Source organism: Scyliorhinus canicula, chromosome 10 (assembly GCF_902713615.1).
Source record: "Scyliorhinus canicula chromosome 10, sScyCan1.1, whole genome shotgun sequence".
NCBI classification, from domain to species: domain Eukaryota; kingdom Metazoa; phylum Chordata; class Chondrichthyes; order Carcharhiniformes; family Scyliorhinidae; genus Scyliorhinus; species Scyliorhinus canicula.
In genome coordinates, this window is record NC_052155.1 from 53,713,305 (window position 1) to 53,738,819 (window position 25,515).

General features: G+C 43.4%; 1 protein-coding gene across 4 annotated transcripts in view; it reads left to right on the top strand.

Annotated features, from left to right (window-relative positions):
• The window catches only part of smarcc1a (SWI/SNF related, matrix associated, actin dependent regulator of chromatin, subfamily c, member 1a), a 260,613-nt gene extending 236,260 nt beyond the window's left edge, over window positions 1-24,353 (top strand). For 2 of the 4 annotated variants that reach the window (XM_038808946.1, XM_038808947.1), the window contains exons 27-28: window positions 20,109-20,288; window positions 24,027-24,353. In XM_038808946.1, the coding sequence (XP_038664874.1) occupies window positions 20,109-20,288; window positions 24,027-24,100 (254 nt within the window). In that variant the 3' untranslated portion in view covers window positions 24,101-24,353. Of the gene's footprint in view, window positions 1-20,108; window positions 20,349-24,026 lie in introns of all 4 variants that reach the window. The other 2 variants (XM_038808949.1, XM_038808948.1) reach the window with 2 other exon arrangements.
• Window positions 24,354-25,515: the final 1,162 nt, after the last annotated feature.

The window sequence follows — 25,515 nt, forward strand, 5'->3', positions numbered from 1 at the left end:
GAGATCTTTTGAGGCCATTGATGCTTTTTAAATGTGGATTTTCTTTTTCTCATTGATAAAATAAATTACTCTGGCTTCTGAAAAGGCCAATGAACATTCAGTAATTCTATAAGCTTTTAAAGAATTGGGTGTAAAAAAGCTGCATGACTTCACATTACCTCTTGGGTTTTAAATTTGGCATTTAGGAGAGGCGTCTGAAATATGAATTCTGTTTCGAATGATTAAATAGCCATTCTTTCCATCCTACACTTGTGTGTTTTTGCTTTCTCTTTTTAAATGAAGGCAAACCTCTTGAGGAAATTGTCAATAGGGTATGGTGGTGTAGTGGCTATGGTGCTGAACTTGCAATTAAACTTGAACAAATTTAATTTGTCTGTCTGCTGGCATCAAAATAGCTGACGCTGAAAGCTGCCCAATTGTTCAATAATCCTATACGGTTTACGTGGGACAGTGTTAACAGGCTAATTCTTCATGCTGTATGAATGGCCTTGGAAGCGACCCAATTTAAAAAAAAAAATTGCTAGGACGTAAAAATACAAAGATTGGAGAAAATGGCTCGATTACCACTCGACAATTCGGAATGAGCAATTCAGGTGTCCTTGGTCGTGTTGCTCACATCCTGAGGCTGCATACAAAAGTGTCAATAAATGAGGATTATCTTGATTTTATCTCCCCAGTATGCTGAGCCTGCTGTTGAATTCTTCATTCAATGCACGTATTAGAGGTAAAGGGTGGGTCTCTGTTTCTGGCACAAGAAGATAAATCTAGGGTAGCACTATCTACAACATAGGCTCTGGTTGATCTGAGAAGTGAAGATTACAATCAATTGTCGAATTTGCAAGCTTTATTGTGTGCTCCGAAAACCTTATTAGGTACGGAAGCAGTATTCAAGTTCGTGACGCATTTCGGCTTCACAGAAATTGTAACTGCTGTTTGAGAGTGTGTGGGAAATATGTTTGGCCTGGCAGAGGAAAAAGTGAATGCACAGTAGGCAATACTTATTTATTTATTGCTTGCTTATATTCACAGGGCTTTTAATGAAGACCTGTGTTGCAAGGCATTATAGAAGTGAGAGGAAATTGAGAGATTAGGAAGCTGACTAAGAGCTAGGTCAAATTAGTGGATCTTCAGGAGAATCGGAAATGGTGGATGACACAAACCAAAACATTGCAGATGCTGAAAATACTCAGCAGGTCGATACCATCTGTGGAAAGAAACGAGGGTAATGTTTTGGGCATGGTGACCCTTCAGAATGGAGGAACAGATGGAATATAGCTGTTGTCAGAGACATGGAATATTTGTTAGTGGGAAGAAGGTTGTCATGCATGAATAAAAATGTTAATTTTGAAATGTTGAGGGATTGGGAGCCAGTCAGAGGTCGGGTTGGGTTGCCGGATGAGATACAAAGATTTGAATGATGGCAGAGGTGCAATACATAGTCTTTATAGTGAAAGTGATGTGGGTTGGGAATTCCAATCTACGTTTCACATGGTGCTGAGCTTCTGAATAATTTGGTTGGGGTTTTATGGCAGCTGACTACAAGGAAGGAATCAGTGGTGAAGTGTGGAGTTTGTGATGGCAGCTGATGTAAGTTGAGAAAGATGGCGAACAGAAGGAAACAAAACTGAGACCCACTCAACACTGGATATTGAGCCAACAGCGTGGTAGCACAGAAATGCTGGAGCAATTGAGAGGTGGGGGTAGAGGAAGAGCAGGTGCATATATAAACTGACTGATGAAATCATTGGAAGTTGCTTGCAGATGAGGTGAATAATAATAATAATTTCATGTTGCATCTAAGGATCTAACCTTCCTGGTCACACGAGTGTTGAGAGTGCGAAGAAAAATCATTCCTGGAGATGCTTTTCTGATGATTGATTGTGTTGGTGAAAATAGAATTGAAGTGAGTCCAGTTCCATTGAACTGGATAATCCATGAGTGATATTGGGATTAAGAGTTTGATTAAGAGTTCTGACTGACTGTTGAAAGCTGCATGGGAGAAATGTACCAGGGTTGCAGAATATTTGTGGCTTTCATGAGGACTGTTTACTTATTGTGGGAGGAACTCAAGTCAGAGTGAAGGGATTTCCACATGGAGTTGTGGCAGTGTGTACATAGCAAGAAGGTTTCAACTTCTCATAGAGACAGTTACGGTTGGAATTTCAAGTTAAGGAAAATGGCAGGTCAGGATCAGAAGTAGCTTTTGAGGTATGTTGTCTTATTGAAGGGGAAAGGAAGGCAATGGTTGAAGAGAAGGAACTTGGAGTTGTGGTGCAAGTCAGTTGTGATCTATTTAGTTGGCTGTGCAGATTCGAGGGACAAGGTCACTGTAACTCACTTATGTTAGTTGGCACACAAATCAGGTTGGATGGGCAGATATTTTGTTGGAATAGAGGTACGGTAGGAACGGGTGATAAGAGCTCAGAGGGTGTGATTTCCATGAACTAACCAAAGCTTCATATTGGACTCAAAGCGCCAACTTTCTCTCCACTTGGTGCTGCCAGATCTTGAAATGAAATGAAAATCGCTTATTGTCACAAGTCGGCTTCAAATGAAATTACTGTGAAACGCCCCTAGTCGCCACATTCCGACGCCGGTTTTCCCAGCATTTTGTATTAATTTCAGATCTCCAGAATCTGTAGTATATTTGTATTCTGGCAGTGACGGAGGCACTTTATCAACAAGCTGAAGCAAATACCAGCTAAGCTGCTGAATTGTATTGTCTGCAAAGGATTAAGCTGGATGTCGTCGCCTGGCTGCATGACTGTGTGCGCTTAATTGGCTTAAAGCACAACTACATTAAACAGCAATATTTTGTACTTAAATTGGCTTTCCAATTGGGTCTGCGTAGGTGTTTTATTTTTTAAATAGGTGCTCATGCTGTTACTTTTATCTCCTTTGTTGTCCTTAATCCTCCTCCCATCTGTCTTTTTATTTTCCTCTTGGACTTGGGTTCTGCAGAGGGAATAGTGTCATCTTCATTGAATCAATTAAACCCATCCATAATACGGTGATGTTCTCAATTTGTATGCATTGCTGACTTGGAAAGGGATAATAAGATAGTAATTTCTATGAATCTAATTTTCTTCTTTCCTACTGAAGTGATGCACTCCAAACATTGTGCTTGGGGTGTAAGTTAGCAAGTACGGCATTGGGTTTCTTCAACACAGAACAGAATCCCAACCCTGTATATATTTAAAAATTTTACCCTTATTACTATTTCTTATTTTCAAACTTGACTTTTCTGCTGAACAAAGATGGTTGACTCTCTAATTGAAAATTATCCTCAAGCGGTCCCCAGAACAAAATAATTATATTCTATGTTTTGGGAATGTCGCACCCTGTTATGCCCAAGTAGCTTCTAACAGACCACCTGAGGCTGTACAGACCGATTACAAAGGGAGCTACAGAAATGCCATTTGTATTTGAGAAGCCAACCTTGTTAGTGGAATCTGTGTCTGTTGAGATAATGGCTTCCCAAACACCCGGTCTTCCATACAAATGGTAGCCCATTCAACCCATAATGGCCAAAACAATTAGCAGTCCTGAAAATAAAAACAAATTTCAGGCGCTGGAACAAGGTTTGAAGTCACTGTGGAGGAGTAAGGTGAACCAAAACTCTGGCCTTTTGTGCAGCTTAATATTACAGTTCTGAGCTGTGCAGCTAAACTGTTTAATACCCAACTGGCAGGCCACAGAAATGCAAGCTCAATCCAGGTTGGACCACTGGCACATCAAACCTGATTACTGGACCAGTTTGTATCATCATCTGCAGAACTGATGCAATCTCTGTGTGCCTACTTTATCTCCTGCCAACTGACCATTGAATGCCTACGTGAAAGACTTCCTCATTGGACTCACTGTATTTGAGAAGCCAACCTTGTTAGTGGAATCTGTGTCTGTTGAGATAATGGCTTCCCAAACACCCGGTCTTCCATACAAATGGTAGCCCATTCAACCCATAATGGCCAAAACAATTAGCAGTCCTGTATGTGACTCCAGCCCCCCACACAATGCCCTCCTTGGTATCTTAACAAACTACGGAGTTGTTGACAGGCCATAAATGCTGTACACTATCTGCATCCTGCGAGTAAACAGAAATTCAGCGTTCAGCTATTATGAAACATCTAGTTTGGAATACTGTACATTTTTCAGATTACCATACAATCACCAATGTTTATGTACCTCAGCATATACCTACTGGTCTGTGTCCAACCCTTTAGCGAATTTGTAGAAATGGAGAAACATTGCTTGGCATTGCAGCAGTACAAATGTTGAGCAAGTTCTTAAATCCTGCCGCTCAACATTAAAAACTTGTCGTAAACATAAGTGTTATGGGAGGAGAAAGGAATTAGAACACTAAAAGATTTATTTCTTGGGGGTCGTATTACGGGATTGAAGGAGCTGGGAGCGAAGTGTGGGCTGGAGCAGGGGGAAATATTTAGATACATGCAGGTTCAAGAGTTTGCCAGAAAGGAGATAATAACTTCCCAGTAGAGCCGGCTTCCACATTGCCGGAGGAGGTGCTGACGACAGGGGGACTGGAGAAGGTGGTAGTATTGACGGTTTAGGGGGCTCTTTTGGAGGAGGAGAAGGCGGCACTAGAATGGATCAAGGCAAAGTGGGTGGAAGAGTTGGGAGAGGGTATGGAGGAGGGGTTTCTGGTGTGAGGTGCTCCGGAGGGTGAATGCCTCCACCTCCTGTGCAAGGTTGGGGCTGATACAGCTGAAGGTGATGTATAGAGCACATCTTACAAGGGCGAGGTTGAGCTGGCTCTTTGAGGGTGTCGAAGATGTGTGTGAACGTTGCGGGGGAGGCCCCGCAAACTACATTTATATGTTTTGGTCCCTCCCAAAGCTGGAGGATTACTGGAAGGTGGTGTTTGGGGTAATCGCTAACGTGGTGCACGTGAAACTAGACCCGGGCCCTCGGGAGGCCATATTCAGGGTGTTGGACCAGCTGGGGTTGGAAATGGGCGCGGAGGCAGATGTCGTAGCTTTTGCCTCGTTGATCGCCCGAAGGCGGATCCTGTCCGGGTGGAGATCAACCTCTCCACCTGTGCCCTGGCGTGGCGAGGGGACCTGCTGGAATTCTTTAAGCTTGAAAAGGTCAAATTTGAACTGAGGGGAAGGATGGAGGGGTAGTGCAATTCATGGATGTTATTCATTATGCACTTTCAAGAATTGGATCACGTCGAACATTCGGGGGCGTTGGGGGGAGAGGGACTGTATGTGTTAATGGTGACCATGGGTGATTCCTGATTCCTTTTTGTCATTTGGTTATGTTAACATGCAGGCCACTGTCTGGGGTTTGGTGGGAGGGTGGAATCGTTGTTATTGATATGGGGATTGACATTACATTTGTTACTGATTATTGTTTATTGTTGGATGTAAATTTAGGAGAAAATGTGAAAAAGGAGAATTAAAACATTTTTTAAAAAACTATATGTGTTTGAGAGTTTCAGAGTACCAAGGATTGATTCTTTGTCTGTGCTAAGTTACAGTTGACCTCAGCTGGTGCAGTAACTGAACGCTACAATTAGCCTTAAAAGCCCTGTGCTGAGCGAGAGCAATAATTAGCGTGACTGCCCATGTTTGCACATATAATAATAATAATAATAATAATAATACAGCGCAGAAGAAGCCCTTCGACCCACATTGTTTGCACCGATGCATGAAAAACACCTGACCAGCCTAGCTAATCTTATTGCTAGCACTTGGCCATAGCCTTCAATGTTATGAAGCGCAAAGTGCTCATTCAGGCATTTTAAAAATTATGTGAGGCAACCTGCCCTCCCAGGCAGTGCATTCCAGATAGTCACCACCTCTGGGTAATCCACCCTAAACCTGCCCTTCACCTTGAACTTGTGTTCCCTCGTAACTGACCCTTCAACTAAGGGAAACAGCTGTTCCCTATCCACCCTGTCCATGCCCCTCATAATATTGTACACCTCAGTCATGTCACCCCTCAATCTTCTCTGCTCCGGCGAAAAAAACTCAAGCCTATTCAACCTCTCTTAATAACTTAAATGTCCCATCCCAGGCAACATCCTGGTGCATCGCCTCTGCACCTCTCCAGTGCAATCACATCCTTCCTATAATGTGGCGACCAGAATTGCTCACTCTACTCCAGCTGTGTTCTCACCAAAGTTCGAAACAACATTCAACATGACCTCTCTGTTTTTGTAATTTGTGCCTCGATAACGACAATGTCCCCATATGCCTTTTTCAGCACCTTATTAACCTGCCCTTCAGCCTTCAGAATCTATGGACAAACATGTCAAGGCCCCTTTGTTCTTCGGAACTTCCCAGTGACTTGCCATTCATTGAATAAATTGTGACTTGGAGTACAGACTTTGGGGAAGGAAGGGAAGAGAATGTTGGTGCAACTGCTTCGGAGCCTTTTTTTTAAATTTAGAGTGTCCAATTATTTTTTCCAATTAAGGGGCAATTTAGCGTGGCCAATACACCTACCCTGCACGTCTTTTGGTTGGAGTGTGAGCTCACGGAGACACGGGGGATTTTTCAGGGCCTTAATGTCACCATTGTTAACATCTTTTTCTGTTGACTAAGCATCGATAAATGGAGGCAAGATAGCTATCAGCCATGACCTAATTGCATGGTGGTTCTGGGGTGAATGGTCTGAATGGCTGCTTATTATGTTTTATTCATATTATTTCATGGGATGTAGGTGTCGCTGGCAAGGCCGGCATCTGTTTCACATTCGTCATTGATCGTGAGATGGTGAACCGCTGCCTTGAACTGCTGCAGCCCATCTTGTGCAGATACACCCACAGTTCTGTGAGGAAGAATTTCAAGATTTCTTCAACTTCCAAATGAAAAGAAGAAACCTTCATGCAGTGTGCCTGAATTTTTTGATTTGATTTCTCAGTCCAAAAACTGAACAAAAACCCTTTTTGCACCAAAATGATTCGGGATCTTTGTGTTCGGAGTGAAATTTGGCAGCCTATTTGTGGCTATTTTACATCGTAAGCATTAGGGTAGACAAATAGGGGAACACTGTGCTCAGTTCAGGATTCTACTCATTGAATTGCTTTTGGTACATTGGTATTCTGCACTTCTGATGAGAACTTGGCTTTCATTACGTTTTCAGTTTCATCCTGAGGCAACTGTACTGTCTAACCGTGTGAAATGTTTCTACTGTGTCTGGTGAAAGATCAATTAGAAAGAGCTCCAACAGTGTTTGCAGAGAGAATTTGAACTGTGGAACTTGAGGGTGAATTGGTGCCAATATGCTTGCAATGTTCACTTGCGCTTAGCAGGTTACACATGAAAGCTGCAAGTGACCCAATATAATGATTTACTTGTGTTAGCTTGCCTTGGTGGTTCCACTCTGGCTTTAGCATCGGAAGGGTGATGAGCTCACAGCTTCAGCTAGAGACTTGAGCGCACAATCTATACTACATTTCCATGACAATGGTGAAAGAGTGCTGCACTATTGTAGGTCCCTTTTAACAGATTGAGATGTTATACTGCTGATGGAAGTGGAAGATTTCATGCCATAAGGAGATTTCAGTGTTATGACCCAGATTTTCTCTTAGCCAGTATGGACCAAAGCTTATGCTACATGGGAATTTTGCTGTGAACAACTTGTTTGTCACATTTGTTCATGTATCAAAAAAAACTACAGGTGTCAAATTATTACTTTTCATGGAATGTGAACATTGGTAACAAGATTAGCATTTGTTACACTCCCAAGTCGGTGGTGAGCCGCTGTTTTGGAAACCAGCAGTCCATGTGGTATATGTAATACCCATTGTGCTGTTAGGAAAGCAGTTTCAGGACTTTAATCCAGAGCTGAGGTTCCAAGTCAGGGTGGTGTGTGGCTTGGAGGTAAGCTTGCAGATGGTGATAACCCATGCGTCTGTTCCTTTCTAAGTGGGTCACGAGTCTAGAAGATGCTGTCATAGAAAATTAGGCAAGATGCTGCAGTGCATGTTTAGATGGTAAGTACTTGTGCTACAGTGCGCTGGTGGTGGATGGGTGCTGCTCAAATGGGCTGCTTTGTCTTTTGGTTGCTTGAGTGTTTTTGGCTCTGTATTCATTCAGGCAAGTGGGAGAGTATTCAGTCACACTCCTGACTTGTGCCTTGGAGATGGTGGACAGCCTTTGGGGAGTCAGTAGGTGAGTTAGTCTCCAGCCTCTGACCTGCCCTTGTGGACACTGTCTTTATAAGGCTGGTCCAATTAAGATTCTGGTCATTGGTGTTGGTGGGTGTTCAGCGATGGTAATGCCATTATTGAATATCATGTGGTTAGATTTTTCTTGTTGGCGATGGTCACTGCCTTGCACTTGTGTGAAGTGAATGTTGCTTGTTACTTATCAGCCTAAACCTGCATGTTGTCCTGGTCTTGCCTCAAGGGAATAAGAGCTGTTTCACTATCTCAGGAGATGTGAATGGTACGGAGCACCGAACAATCGGCGAACATCACCACTTTGGAGGGGAGGTCGTTGATGAACCACATAAAAAGGTTAGGCCTAGAACCCTGTCCTGAGAGACTCCTGCAGCGATATCTTGAGGCTGAGGATTGGCTTCCAACAACCATAGTAATTTTCCTTTGTGCTAGATATGACTCCCAACCACTGAAGTGTTATTCCCCTGTTGCCCATTGACGTTAATTTTGCTAGTGCTCTTTGATGCCGGAGTAGGACGAATGCTGCCTTGATATCAAGGGTAGCTCAGTGGTTAGCACTGTGGCTGCACAGCTCCAGAATCCCAGGTTCGATTCCCAGCTGGGTCACTGTCTGTGCGGGTCTGCACGTTCTCCCCATGTCTGCATGGATTTCCTCCAGGTGGCTCGGGTTTCCTCCCACAAGTCCCGAAAGACGTGCTGTTAGGTAATTTGGACATTCTGAATTCTCCCTCTGTGTACCCGAACAGGCGCCGGAATGTGGTGACTAGGGGTTTCATTTAGGTGACTAACTTCATTGTAGTGTTAATGTAAGCCTACTTGTGACAATAAAGATGATTATTATTAAAGATTATTATTAAAAAAGCAGTCACTCTCAACTCTTCTTATGAACGCAGTTCTCTGTCCGTGTTTGGACCAAGGCTGAAATGAGGATTGGAATGGAGTGATCTTGGCAGAATCCAGTCTTAAGTATCAGAATGCAAGTTTTGCTGTGTGAGTGCTGCTTGGTACCACTGTCAATGACACCTTCCGCATGTTGCTGCTGATCGAGAATGCGCTGGGGCAACAGTTGTCCTTTAATAACTCGACATACTTGGGCAATTTTTAACAATGTCAGTTAGCTGCTAGTGTTGAAGCTGTACAGGAATTGCTTGACCAGGAGCATGGCTAGTTGTAGAGCGCAAATCTTCAGTACTATTGCCTAGATGTTGTCAGGGGCACGTAACCTTTTGCTGAATCCAGCTGGTCCTTGATATCGCGTTGAGTGAATTGAATTGGTGGAAGACTGTCTGGGATGCTGCCGACCTCTGGAGGAGACCAAGATGGACTATCTACTTGGGACTTTGAGTGAAGATGATTGGCCTTATTTATGGAGCCGCCTCCTCCAGTTGGCTATTTATTTGCCCAACACCATTCACGGCAGGATTTAAGAGCTTTTCTTAATCTGATGGCTGTGTATTTACTTGTTTGTCCATCACATGCTGCATGTGATGTCTAGCCTGCAGTCCTGTTTGGCTTGACCAGTTTGGCACCTACATTTTAGGTATGTTTGGTGCTGCTCCTGGCATACTCTCCTGCATTCCTCATGGGACCAATTTGATCCCTTGGGTTGATAGCAGTGGCAGAGTAAGTGATATGCGAGGCCTCGAGTTGCAAATTGCAGTTCAATACATTTGCTGCTGCTGTGGTCACCGGTGTCTCATGGATGTCCAGTTTTGGGCTGCTGTATCTGATTAGAGCCTATCTGTTATGTATCAGAGAATTCCTGCTAAGTAGTGACATTAGTATCCCATACGTCATAAAGAATCAGAAGGGAGGAGGTTGTTTTCAATATAGACCCGAACGGAACTGGATCCAGAATGGCAAAATAAATGGGTGCCATGGATGCATTTGATGAAGACGGAGTTGGAGCTCGCGTGAGGAAAGATTCCAATTATTATTTTGAATCAAACATCAGAGGACCTAAAGATCGCAACATTTCTCAGATTGGTAGAGCGTAAAACTTTTATCCTGCGACAAAACTTAGTTCATCAACAAAATCTGGAGAAGTCCTATAGCAACCTAATGAAGATTTTAGAAGGACATTTCTCACCAGATTGCTGAAAGGTTTTGGTTCCGCCACTGTAGTCAAGGAGGTGAAAACATGTTACGATTGGTAGCGACGAAGAAGGTTAGCAAAATACTGAGTGATTGGTGCAACAGTCGGCACTCTTCGTGGCCGATTGGTTTGTGGACTCCGCAGTGGTGCTATTCAGAGAAAACTGCTTATTGAAAGTAATTTAACTCAATGCTGTTGAAGAAGTTGCCATATTTATGGAGCTAGCAACAAAAGAAGCTTTGCACATTGGGCTGAATCATAGAATCCTTACAGTGCAGAAGAAGGCCATTCGGCTCATCAAATCTGTACTGACCGTCTGAAAGAGCACCCAACCTGTGGAGTATGGGGAATGTGGAGTTGGTGTTGCAATAGAGGATCAGTCATGACCATGTTGAATGGTGGAGCAAGTTTGAAGGATTACACCCTCCTTTTTTCTATGTTTCTTTGTCAGGTACAGGACTGCATGTTGTCATGGAATGAGCAGATGTTTTCCATCATCTTAGTGCTCGTATAATAACAAAGAAGTTGTTGTCTAATCTTGGCGATCAATACCTCAGAGTCTACAGAAGACTGAATCATGAAGTAAGAAAAACTGCTGATGGAAATCTTTGGAAATACATGGGTCTAAAATCATCCTGTTATTGCCAAACATGCTGAGGAAAGGTCGAGCAGGTTGGATATATAGTCGCAAGGATTTTGAAGAATGAGAGATCATATTGAAACATGCAAGAATCTGAGGAGGCTTGCCAGGGGAGATGCTGAGTGGATGCTCCCCTCATCGGAGATCTCGAACTGTTTAGCAAGGGATTTCCGATTTAACACAGTAAGGAAGAATTTCTTCTGAGGATCATTAGCTCGTGGGTCATTAAGTTAGACATATCTTTGATCTACAAGGGAACCTAGGGTTGTGGGAGGTAGTTTAGAAAGTGAGCTAAGGTCAGAATCAGATCAGCCATGATCTCATTGTCTGTCAGAGCAGATTTGGGCCGAACGGCCGAATGATCTTCTGTTGCTGTCTGGTGTGTCTGTAATTCTATATCCGAGCATGCTGTTTCCTGATAGAAAGCAAACTGAAAAGGATCATGTAATGTTATGGAAATATGACTTCGGACAACTCGGAGTATAAAAGAGAGAATAGTGTTGCACTTATGCTGCCTTTCATGACTTTCATTTCCAGGCGTTTCAGTGTTCTTTGCAACAAATTAAGTACTTAAAATCATGGAATCCCTGCAGTGCAGAAGGAGACCTTTCGGCCCATCGAGTCTGCACCGACCCCAAGAAAGAGTACCCTACCTAGGCCCACAACTCCACCCTATTCCCATAACCCTGTAACTCCACCTAATTTTTGTACATGGGCATGGCCAATCCACCTAACCTGCACATTTTTGGATTGTGGGAGGAAACTGGAGCACTCGGAGGAAACCCAAGCAGACACGGGGAGAAAGTGCAAACTCCACATGGACAGTCACCCAACGTCGGAATTGATCCCGGGTCCCTGGTGCTGTGAGTCAGCAGTGCTAACCACTGTGCCACCATGCAGTAGTTAAAGGTGTAGCATTGGAAACCTGGCAGCCAATTTCTCCATGACAAGATCCCACAAAAATCAATTGTATAATTAGCTGATAACCTGTTTTACTTCCATATTGGGTAAATGGTGATGAATGGGATCATTTATGAGCAACTGGAAAAGCAGACAGGACTTTGGTTAAACAAAGCCTCCAACAGTGCTGTACTGAGGAGCTGGTCAACATTATGAACTTTAAATTCTAGCCTAGAATTGAATCCACAAGTTTCTGACTCCGTGCATTAAGGCAGTACTGCCAATTTCCAGTATGACCCCATTTTAATACTTGAAATTAACATGACCCCAGAAGCCAGCAGAAAGAAAACAATAATACAGCACAGTACCATTCAGTTTATAATTATCAAAATGTTCATATTATGGATCATCAATGTGATCTGTGTTTTAAAGTACTTGGGAAGGGGGGTTTATCTAGATTTTAGCCATGCTCTTCATATTGCCTGAAATGAAATGAAAATTGCTTATTGTCACAAGTAGGCTTCAAATGAAGTTACTGTGAAAGGTGACCAAATTTCAGTGAGGCCTCTTTATATTCCCCCCCCCCCCCCCCCCCCCAACCCTGAAAACACATACACTCATCTTCTAACCTCCTTCTCTTGCAAACACGAACACACAGCATGCTTGTGCTACCCTCTTCCCAACTCCCCACACATGTCTGTATCTCTCCGCCCCACCCCACCCCAAACCCACTTTGGTACTAGTTGTCATTGCCTGTGAAGAAAAGTCGCTCGTCGGGGATAAGGAGCATGTACAATTGTAACACAGAAGCAGAAACTCCATTCAGTTTAAAGCTGCATGATCTTGGGCTTTACCTACACTCTGGACATGGTCAATCTCTGTGTGCCTCTGGCTGCACACGGAGGTGTGCAAACATCCTGGGCCCACTCAAGTATGCTGAAGTGAAAGAGAATTTTGGGTTCATCGCCTGCCCCATGCTGTTTGGCAGAATTGATTGTGTGTCCAGTCCATGACTCTGGGCTGGTAGCATCCCCTCCACAGTCGCCATTGCTGGTTTGCGGTTCAGAGAGCTCATGATTCCAAATGTGACTTCTACTGCTCGAAGTCAAGGTTAACGCTGGCAGACTATTTGTGTATTGTAATTTCTGCAGACATCGGCAGCTTGAGAGCAAAAGGAACGAAAGGTCCAAATTAGCAGAAAGGTTAAGACCTCGTCTAACTTTAAAAATTAGAAGCATCAGTTGAATAGGACTGAGCGTGACCCTGTGCAGTGATGGATAGTCTGATTACCTCCAGTTGGATGAAGCTTACTGTGGCTAATGAATATAATTTGGGTATCCAATAACATAGCACATGTCCCATCCCCCCCCCCGAGGGAAAACAAAAATGAACATCTTTCTCGTCTGGCTTGAGAGAGCTTGTAAATCTGCTGACTCTTGTGGAAAAGTGAGCATAGATGAGGCAGAAATTCTGTTGCTTGCAGAACATAATCTCTATAATGTGTTTGCCGCACAGTTCTGTTTTGCCATAGGCAAGTTTTGTTTTACCATATTTTGAATTTTTCCATCCTAAGATGCTGTAAATCAGCTTTTAGCCTGTTAGATTAGAAACTGCTTTGATGGATGAGTGTTTAGCGATCTCGTTTGAGTTTAATTTCCAATTTGACATGCTCCCTCACTCCAGCATTCTCATTTATTCTCGCTTCCACGGTCTTGCTCATACATAGGTTACACATAATTGGAGTGTAACTAATGCAATGATGCTAGAGGTGACCTTTTCATGTGCTGTGCAGTTGATTTGTTCTGATTAGCCTGCAGCCCAGTAAGTATGTTATTTAGATTTTTAATTAGTTGCTATAATGTGTTTGTTTATTTTTCCTCTTTAATGGAAGACACAAATAATGCAGGAACAGACAGCAGATCTTACTGTGGCAAAACAATGCAACATAAGCGAGGTACAAGTTGGAATCTAATAATCTAGGAATCTAATCATCTAGGCAATGTGCACCCAGAAGTGTGTTGCATACGGAAATGTAGTTGTTGGGCTCTGTGTACATCACAAGCTGAGCTGCCACACTATGATTACGTTGGCACCTTGGATTTATGTTTGATATTTTTTAAACTAAATCATCTGGCTTAAATGTATTCGATGGTAGTTGCGGAGATGGGTTGAGGTGCAAGTGGCATTGCTGTGTATTCTGGTTATGATTGAATACGGAGGGCAGCACGGTTGCGCAGTGGTAGCACTGCAGTCTCACGGCGCCGAGGTCCCAGGTTCGATCCTGTCCACGGGTCACTCTCCGTGTGGAGTTTGTACATTCTCCCCGTGTTTGCATGGGTTTCATCCCCACAACCCAAAAATGTGCAAGGTAGGTGGTTTGAACATGCTAAATTGCACCTTAATTGGAAAAAATGAATTAGGTACTCTAAATTTATTTATTTTTTAAAAAGTTTTAAACGATTGAATACGGAATGTGAACTCTGCTGGCCCACCCTTGCTTACCTGTGTCTACAGCGCTCTCGTTCGCCCATGCACTCTAGCTCTCTCTTTTTCTCTCTCTCTCTTTTTCCCTCTCTCTCGCCCTTTTTCTTTCTCTCACCCTTTTTTCTCGCTAGCACGCTCTTACATTCACGAGAGCTCCAGTGTGTGCATGTGTTGTGGTTTTCGTTACGAATGTACTTACTCTTTCCTTGACTCAAGAAAGCCTGGTTAAATTGGCTCCTTGTAAAACTTCGTACATTTGGACTGGGAAAAGAGATTCCTTTTAAATTAACCTTGTTTCGACCAATCGAGCGGGAGGTTTGAATAAAGAAGCGGAGCCAGCTTATTCCTCTCACCCAGGAGCATACCAAGATTGTGATCCCAGTCGAGAAGTTAAATTAGGGGTCCTCGCCCAGGGACAATTCATAACACGCCATCGTATTGTGTAACACTACCACTGCTAAATGTGTAGGTTTTGAACAAATCTAGCAAATCAAAACTAGGCATTTATGAGGCACTGTGAGCCACCAACAGCTGTAAAATTGTATACAGCCACAACCACATGGCCTGGCATATCCCCCACTCTACTATTACTACCCAGCCAGGGCATCAGCCTTGGTTCAATGAAGTGTGGGATGGCATTCTAGGAGCAGCACCAGACAAAGCCGAAAAGCAGGATATCAATCTGGTGAATCTACAACATGTGATTACTTGCATGCCTAAAACCAAAAGCCGCATGTGATAGACAGTTAAGCGATACCACAATCAATGGATCAGACCTGTGCCCTGCAGTCTTGGGCAGTTAACCAATTAACTGGAGGAAGAGACTCCTTAAAAACCCCCATCCTTAATCAGTGCAAAAGACATGACTGAAGCATTTGCAACAATTTCAGCCAGAAATGCTGAGTAGATGATCCATCTCTGCCTCCTCCTGAGGTCCCCGGCATCACAGATGCCAGCTTTCAGCCAATTTGATTGATTGATTGATATTTATTATCACATGTACCGAAATACAGTGAAAAGTATTTTTCTATGGCCAAGGGAACATGCACAGTACGTACACAGTGGACAAAAGAATAATCGACAGTACATTGACAAATGGTACATCAACAAATATTGATGGGTCACAGTGCGGAACAAGGGCCAAACGAGCAGCATAGGGCGTTGTAAATAGTGTTCTTACAGGCAACAGATCAGTCCAAGGGAGAGTCATTGAGGAGTCTAGTAGCTGAGGGAAAAAAGCTGTTTCTTTGATTCACTCCATGTTTCAAGAAATGGTTGAAAGCACTGGATACTGTAAAAGACCATGCGCCCTGACAACATACTTGTGTTCCAGAGCTAGTTATGCCCTTAGCCAAGTTGTTCCAGTACAGCTGCAACACTGGCATCTATCCAGCAATATATGTAGGCATTGCCAGCAAAGCCAGCATTTATTGCCCATCTCAAATTGGTCTTGAGAAGGTTGTGGTCAGTTAATATGAGGGTCACATTGGAAAATAGTTTGTGTAGCACTGTTGTTGTCCTTCACTTTGTATATGCATGATCCAGCAAGGTGAGGTTCTGGTGTCAGTATGGACTTTATCTTGTATTATATGCACTTAACTGCATTGATTGCTAAAATACCACGGTCACTATGGTGATTGGATAAAATACATTGGCCACCATCTTGATGGTAATAATATGAAGTTTCTACCCACTTAAAGTTTAATAGTTGCACCTATTTGAAGTGGCCTAGAACTATTCACTTTCACTGTGAATCATAAAAGCTGCTTTAATTACATGATTTTGCCGCTGGACAAGTCAGATTCCAGAGGGGATCCTGACTTTCCATGGCGGAAAATTACTCAACAATCACAGGAGCCTGCTGATGAACTTTTAACACATAGAATGAAACATTTATCAAACAAGAAAAAATGAACTACATTGCACCAGACAAAAAAGCTGGAAAGCTTTCAATGCGAACACAAGAAAATAATTCCAATATTCACTATTCCGCACCTCCCAACCTATCTCTTTACAGAGCCTATAAATTCAGAAATATAAAACACTTATTATATTTATCTTGAACTCTAATATTCAAGATAAGTATGCTGTACATAGGAATTTATGAGTGAACTGTGGTCAGACACCACACGCCAAAGTAACTGTCAGATGTGACCCAAAGCAGATTCCATGGAGCCCTCAGTACCCACCTAGATGTTAACCACAGTGTGAGCCAAACAATCTCACTGAAACTGTCTTTTCCATGTGGGGTTCCAATCTCTATATTTAAAGAACTCTCCTTTGAATTTGCTCCAAACATCAATCCCACATTGCAGTCGAGTGTACCATCTACAAGATACACTGTAGTAACTCACCAAGGCTCCTTAGGCAGCACCTTCCAAACCCACAGCCCACTACCATCTAGAAGTACAAGAGCAGCAGATTCCTGGGAACCTAACCTTCCAAGTCACTCAGCATCCTGACTTGGAAATATATCGCTGTTCCTTCACTGTCGCTGGGGCAACATCCTGGAACTCCCTCCTTGACAGCACTGGGGGTTTACCTACATCTCGGGGACTGCAGCGGTTCAAGATGGCAGTTCGCCACCGCATTCTAAAGGATGGGCAACCAATACTGGCCTAACCAGCAAAACCCACATCCTGTAACTAAATTTAAGAAATACATTTTCAGAAAGAATTTTACTGCCCAGGTCAGTCTGTTGTTGTTGAATTTCCCATCTAATATATGTATTACTATTATCCATTAGGAGTAGAAGTAGACCATTTTGCCTAATTGGCTGTCTCTCAGCCTTGAACATACTTCATGACCTAACCTCTGCAGCTCTCTGCAGTAAAGAATTCCTACAGATTCACTACTCTGAGAGAAACAATCCCTCCTCATCTAGGTCTTAAATGTGCCAACCCTTACTATTGAGATTATGTCCTCTGATCCTACACTCTCCCACGAGGGGAAACAACCTCCCAGCATCTACCCTGTCAAGCTGCCTGAGAGTCCGAAATGTCTTGGTGAGATTGCCTTTCATTCTTCTGAACTCGAATCAGTACAGGCCCAACCTATTTAATGTCTCTTCAAAAGAAAACCAATCCATACCCAGGATCCTTCTCTGGACTGCCTGCAATGCCAGTATATCAGGGGCCAAAACTGATGACAGTATTCCAGGTGTGGTCCAGCTTGTAACTTGTGTAGTTTATACAAGACTTCCCTAGTTCCGATTTTTACAATCACAATTTATTGCAGAAGCTGGAATCTGAAACAAAAACAGAAAATGCTGGACACTCTCAGCAGGTCTGACAGCATCTGTGGAGAGAACGAAGCTAACGTTTCGAGTCTGAATGACTTTGACAAAGAGTCATCCAGACTCGATACGATAGTTCAGTTCTATCCACGGGTGCTGTCAGACCTGCTGAGATTGTCTAGCATCTTATGTTTTCATTCCCTATTTTTATCCTTCATTCCTTTGAAATAAAGGCCAACATTCCATTTGCTTTTTCTATTACATGCTGATCTTGCATGCTAGCCTTTTGTGAATTATTCATGAAGACCCCCAAATCCCCCTCTGCTGCAGCTTTCTGCAATATTTCTTTGTACTAAAATGCATGACTTCACATTTTCCGACATTATATTTCATCTGCCAAGTTTTTGCCCACTCACTTAGCCTGTTTATATCCCTCTGTAGATTTTGTCATCCTCACCTTACCTACATTTGATAGTAACAGCAATTTAGAATGAAAAATGCAGTATGCCCCATGAAACTGCAGAACTCGAAACAAACTTTAAAAATACTGAGTAATAAGGAACTGGAAGAGATAGTTTAATGACTGGCGCAGCTGTTTGAACTGCCGAAATAGCCGATGAGCTGAACACTCTTTAAACATTGTCGGTACGGTGGCGCAGTGGTTAACACTGCTGCCTCACGGCGCTGAGGGCCCAGATTCAATCCTGGCCCCAGGTCACTATCTGTGTGGAGTTTGCACATTCTCCCCCTGACTGGGTAGGAGAATTTGCCACTCTAACTTGCCCCTTAATTGGAAAAAAAAAGAATTGGGTACATTGGGTAGTCTTAAATTTATTTTAAAAATTAAAAAACAGTGCCGGCAAACAGTCAATCAGCCATGTTGACTGCAATCCAGTATAAATGAGGACTGTAGTAGCCTAATAAAATAGTAATTACATGACAGTTAAATTAGTGATGTACAGTGAAAAGTATATATACTAGAAAATTGCAATGAGAATTTGGGTTTGACCTGGGAAGTATCACTTCCAGAACTGTAAAGTCAATAGTTGTTTCTAAGAGAAGTTCTTTTTTAAGTACCTCATCTTATTTGGAAGATTGAACTTTGAACTCTAAAAAGTTTGCCTTTCATAGCATTGTTTTACACTGTGACTCCAATCACCGCATGAAAGCCTTTTTGTGCATGCGCAATGAAGGGAATAACTCGTCAAAGGTCGGGGGTTAGAATATTTTTTAAAGTAATTTTTTCTCTGTTCATCCGTCTGTCCTCCCTTTCCCGCAATTGAGGGTTGATCAGTGAGTCTGTTCCCAAGCCTGGGCCCATGCTGACCATGACAATTTCCCTGGGGCAATGCCCCATGCAGAAAGATGCCAAAGCCATGATTGGGAACTTGAGCTTTGCTGGGCACAGACCCGTGACCCACTCTGGCACAGTTGCCTGGTACTTGTACCTGGATAACAGGTGGAATTTTTAAATCGTGGAGATGCCACTGCCCTATTGGTCCATTATAGCATGTTCATTGATCTCCATTTTGGTCAATGAAACATTTTGACATTTTTAAGTCTTCGGCACACTTAGCGATTTCTAGTGTTGATGCAATCTGTTGTATAACGTGTCAAATAATATATTGTTATTTCCATCACTTTAAAACTGGATGCATCTGCAATGCTATTTTGTAGGCCATCACAAGATGTGTGGGAACTGCTCCACCTAGTGTTGTGATAATAGACGCAACCATAATAAACAAAAGGTCGTGACCTGAAACGTCATCTCTGCTTCTCTCCACAGATGCTGCTAGACCTACTGAGTATTTCCAGCATTCTTTGTCTAGCATTTTTTTAAAAATTCACATGAAAAGCTTGCACACTTTCAAGTGATTCAGCACCACTTTATGAACAAGAGTACACAGCATGCCCACTGAAGCCGCATTGTTGTGTGGGAAATGGGCAGATTAACAATTACAGTTAAGGCGAATTGCTGAGGCAGACTGAAAGGAGCTTTGTTCTGAACTCAGCTTATGCTTTACATCATTTGGCATAAGCAAACTAAAGGCTGCATTGCCGTCCAATTTGTCTTTGTATCATCAAAAGTGTTTGCACGCACCGGTTCATAGATTTTCATAGAATTTACAGTGCAGAAGGGGGCCATTCAGCCCATTGAGTCTGTACCGGCCCTTGGAAAGAGCACCCTACCTAAGCCCACATCTGCACTCTATCCCTGTAACCCCATCTAACCTTATTTTTTTGACACTAAGGGCAATTTAGTATGGCCAATCCATCTAACCTGCACATCTTTGGACTGTGGGAGGAAACCGGAGCACCTTGAGGAAACCCACACAGACACGGGGAGAATGTGCAGACTCCACACAGACAGTGACCCAAGCCGGGAATTGAACCTGGGATCCTGGAGCTGTGAAGCAACAGTACTAACCACTATGCTGCCGTGCTGCCCCACGTTCAAAGTCTACATTTCAAAATTCCGCATTGCATATGGTGATATGAATGGATTTGAGTTTTAACATGCTGTGTTGGATGTGTGCTTTTGACAATGTTGTGATGCATATTTAGTCTTTCTCATTTGTGATTTTTGGTATTTTAATAGGTCAGATGTCAGGAGCTGGGACGATGATGCCAGGGCAACCCATGGCAGGCCGTATGATGCCGAATCTTCAGCCGAATATGCCATCAGGAGCCCCACCCCATCAAAACCCAACTGTTGTACCAGCAACAGCACATGCTAACATGATGGGTCCACGACCAGCAGCTGCTACCAATGGCATGTGTAAGGATTTCTCAAACATATGTGCATAAAGAGCAAAATATGTGCTTCACTAAAGAATCTGTAAGGATCCTCCTATTTAAATCTGATTTCCTTTTTTAATTCTATTGCGGGATGTGGGCGTCACTGGCTAGGCCAGAATTTGTTGTCCATCTCTAGTTGCCCTTCAGAAGGTGGTGGTGAGCTGCTTTCTTGAACAGCTGTAGTCCCTGAAGTTTAAGTACATCCACAGTGCTGTTGGGCAGTTCCAGAATTTTGCCCCAGCGTCAGAGAAGGAGCGGCAATATATTTCCAAGTCAGGGTGGTGAGTGACTTGGAGGGGAACCTCCAGGTGGTGGTGTTCCCAGGTATCTACTGCTCTTACCCTTCTAGATGGTTGTGGGTTTGGAAGTTGCTGTCTGAAGAACCTTGGTGAGTTTCTGCAGTGCATCTTGTAGATGGTACACACAGCCATTGTTCGTTGGTGGTGATGGGTTTGAATGTTTATGGAAGGGGAGCATCAAGCGGGCTGCTTTTTCCTGGCTGGAGTACCCAATTCTTTTTTTTCCCAATTAAGGGACAATTTAGCATGGCCAATCCACCTAACCTGCACATCTTTGGGTTGTGGTGTTGAGACCCACACAAACACTGGGAGAATGTGCAAATCTCACACGGACAGTCAATTGGGACTGGGATCGAACCCAGGTATCTCAGCGCCGTGAAGCAGCAGTGCTAACCATTGTGTCATCATGCTGTCCTGCTGTTGAGCTTCTTGAATGTTGTTGGAGCTACACTCATTCAGGCAAGTGGAGAGTATTCCATTGCACCCCTGACTTGTGCCTTGTAGATGGTGGACAGGCTTTGGGGGGGTCAGGAGATGAGTTACTCTCCATAGGATTCCTAGCTTTTGACCTTCCCTGGTAACCACAGTACTAACATGAGCTAGTTCAGTTTCTAGTCAATGGTAACACCCAGGGTGTTGATTGTGGGGATTCAGCGATGAAAATGCCATTGAATGTCAAGGGGCGATGGTTACATCCTCTCTTGTAGGAGATTGTCATTGCCTGGTACTTCTGTGGCCCGAATGTAACTTACCACTCGTCAGCCCAAGCCAGAATATTGTCCAACTCTTGCTGTATTTGGACATGGACTGATTCGTTATCTGAGGAGTCTCGAATGGTTCTGAACATTGTGCAGTCATCTGCAAACATCCCCACTTCTGACCTTATGATGGAAGGGAGGTCATTGATGAAGCAGCTGAAGATGGTTGGGCCAAGGACACCCTGTGTATTCCTTTTATTTTCTGTTAATTTGGCTTTTTCAACTTCTGTATCTGGATGATTACTAAACCACCATCTTGGATAGATAGATTGGTGGACACAATTCATAGTAACGCAGCAATTTTCAAATCTTGCTACTCATCGAACACTCGTGTTGGCCCTTACAAATGCTCTCTCCCAGTGACCCTCACTTCTAACTTAAAGATCTCCTATGCATTACCATATTATTATTGAAGAAAATGTTTTGGAATGAATGTTACAACATTGCATCTGGTGACTTTCTTCATGTGCCACTTAGGCTAATTACACTCGCCTCAATCCTAACACTCTTTAGTATTCTTCATTTGTAATAAAACTGGTTTCAATTTGTGTGTTTCTCATGCAACACCAACCCAGGTGAACTTGAAATCTGTACTATTGCCGGGTCGGAGAATGGGCGGAGGCCACAGGAATCATGCCACGCCCCTCTGACGCTGGGCCGCCGATTCTCTGGCGACCAGAGAATCTGCGGCAATCGCGGTCGCAAGGCGCCGTCCTCTGCGCTCGACGGGCTTAGTGCCCGCCGTGTCCCGCCGGCGTGGTTTGCATATGATCCTACCCGGCGGGACCTCTGCGTTCTGGCTGCGGGGGCCGTCCTGATTGGGGGGGGGGGGGGGGGGGGGGGGATCCGACTCCAGAGGGAGCCTCCACGGTGGCCAGGCACCCGATCAGGGGCTACTGATCGGCGGGCGCGCTCATTCCGAAGGGGGCCTATGTTCCTCCGCGTCGGGTTCCGCCTTGTTGCCCAGGGGCCAGCATGGAGACGGCAACCATGTGCTTGTGCCGGCGCGGTGACGGCAATGGCATTCTTGCGCTGGCCATGTAGGGCCGGCTTTCGCGCCGGATCAGCACACAGCACTCTGCCGCCGTACTAGCCCCCGAGGAAGAGGAGGATTACTGGGCCTGTAGGCCCGTTGACAATGGCGTTGCTCGCGCCGGTTTTGACGCTGGCGTCAACACTTGGCCGCAATATCGGTGAATCCTGGCCCATTGCTTTGTCTGTAATGATTCAGTTAAAGCAGGAGTCATCGCTTTTAAGCCAAGTGGATAGCTGGGGCTTTTCCCAAAGTGTGAGAATTACCGGGCAGTGGATGTTTTGCTCTTGTGTACCTTCAGGTGGCCAGCTATGTGTCAGTTCTGGCAGGTCACTTTCTGCCTCTGCTTAGTTACAATTTGGAACTTTTTCCAGACCTTGTTCTTTTTTCTTCTCCTCTCCCATATTTCTGGTAAATGCTCTGTTGCTGGTACTTTTCCATGTGTTCTTAACCGAGGATTAGGGGGGCCAAGCAGGACAATAGGTTTATTGCTGGCTCAATAAGGGTTGAAAGAACTATGTCACTGTTTTGAATTTCCACTTGCTAGTCTTGGTGATAGCTATTCAACTATTCTTGACATCCGTGGTCACTGGATTGTGAACAGGAGCAGAAAACCCAAGCTGACCTTTTTTCCAGCCGTGATCCCTTTCCATGTTACAACAATAACCCTTCAAAAAAATACTTGCGGGCTGTAGAGTGGTTTGAGATGTCCTGAGGTTATAACACTCTATAAATCCCTTAGCTTCATGGCTCAATTTCACTGCAGAAATAAAGAACTTCCAGGACCTAACTCTGCTTAAATCAAGTCCCAAAACATTTCATGGCCAATGCGTTCCTTTGAAATGTAGTTACTATTGTTTTGTAGGTAGACATGGCAGCTAATGTGTGCACAGCAAGATCTTTCAAATAGCAATGCAATGAATAATTAGTTAATTTGCTTTTGGGGGATATTGGTTGAGGAATTATATGTTTATCAGGTCATTGAACATTATCTCTGCAAAAATAGGTTTTGCTCTTGACTCGATTTATATTGTTTACCTCTTTGTCCTTCCCTGTCAAGTTACTCATCTTAACTCTTAATAGAGTTTTGCTTGACTTCTTTTGCTCCTAGCTTCCTCATTCTTAATGTGACCCTGAATCATTGGCAGGATGTGGGCTTTGCTGGCTTGGCCAACGTTTATCGCCCATCCCTAATTGCTCTTTAATGGATGATAGTGGACAGGCTTTGGGGAGTCAGGAAGTGAGTGACCTGTCACAGAATTCCCAGCCTCTGACCTGCCCTTGTAGCCACAGTATATGGTTGGTACCATTGTGTTTTTGGTCAATGCTAACCCCAGGATGTTGATAATGGGGGATTCAGCGATAGTAATGTTGTTGAATGTGTGTGGAGATGGTTCGATCCTCTCTTGTTGAGATGGTCATTGCCTGGCACTTGGTGCCAGGACTCAGACAACCCAAGTTGGTCCCTCATTTTCAAGGATTAGTTCTGAGATGCGAAACTGAGGTTCCCATTGTCTGTGCAGTTTGCTGTAGATGGGAAGAAAGTATAGTTGAGAAGGAAGAGATTTATTTTGAACACTGTGACCTTTATGTGCATAAAAGCTAATCAATCTTGTATTTCCCTGTAGATCCAGGCCCAGCCGTTCAGCCAGAAGGTGTAGTGGTGCCGACAACGACAGCACAAACTCCTGCAGCGCCGTAACCAGTATGAATGGGATATGAACCAACCACCTGATACACTCAGTGGGAGATTAAACAGTGAAACCCAAGCAACCATCTCCTACTCGTCTCTGTCCAGCTACCTCCCTTCTTGAAAACACTGAATTGCAAATGCTTGCCTCCTATTTTATTTTTGCTCCCTCTTTTTATTGCAGTCAAGTTTTCTTTTTGGAGAACAAAAATTTATTTGGCAAAAAAAATAAAATACATTGTAGTAACTTTTTTCAGAAACAAAATCAGGTTACTTGTCTACCTCCCTGTCTATTGTGAATTTCATGGCAACTGATTGCTTCTTCCCTACCTCCTTTGTAGTCTTCCTGGTGAAATATTTGTCTGGAATGCTCATTCATGATGAGAAATAGTGTATTTTTCGGTAGACAGTTCTGTAATCTGCTGCAACAGCAAAGGAGTTTTCAGCTGGTAAGCATATGTATAGACTATTGTTGGAGGAGCAAAACCTTTCTGCCTATCTAATTTTAGTCAACTAATGAAGTTTTGTGTAGGGGGCTCTTTATTCCTTTCTCTCCTCCTCACTTTTCTTTCAGTTCCTGTCCTCTCTTGAAAGCACTGACTGATCCCGGAGTACTCGTCACACAAGATATTACAAAAATATAATTCTAAACGTCAAAGGTAAATCTACTGTTTCAGTCAGTGATATCTAGTTAGTTTGCAAAATTAGTTAGGAAATTATTGGCAGACCAAAATTCATTCCTTTACTATGTTGAATTCTGGTTGGTAGTGGAACTGTGGTTTATTGAACAAATGTACATGTCCTTATGATTGGCGTACTTTTTTTTAAAGCTCAGGGCCGCAGTTGCTCTTTGACAGAGGTGCTTGAAGGTCACTCCTATAAAATTACCAGGTAGGGAACTACATGTGCTTCACTTTCAAAAATAATCACTTGTGCAAATCCCCAGAGAAATCCAGTTTATTAATATGGAGTGACCGATCTGATGAGGGCTCAGAGGCATGAAAAATAGGATAAAATCAGGTCACATTGAGGGCCACTTTGATTGAACTGGTTAGTCGACTATTGCAGTATGATTTACCACAAGTATTTAAACTACATCCATTGCCCAAGCAATTTGATCATATTTGTGCGGAGACTTCTAAATCTGGTGTTAAAATACTTGGGCCAGGAGATTTGGAAAGGACTGTTGTTACATTGTTGTCTCATCGATGGACAAATCTCGAAATGGAACTTTGAAATCATTCATATCCACAACTTGCAAATTTAATGTTAAATCTATTTAAACTTGGTACAGCTCCACAGCTTCATGGTTAAATGGAGGCGGAACGCTTGGATCCTCTTTGGAAATCAGAATTGGTTTGCCCTCTATTTGTAAGCTGAAACGGGGGCAAGAGTGGTGGTGCCAATGAATGGCGGAGCAGACTTGA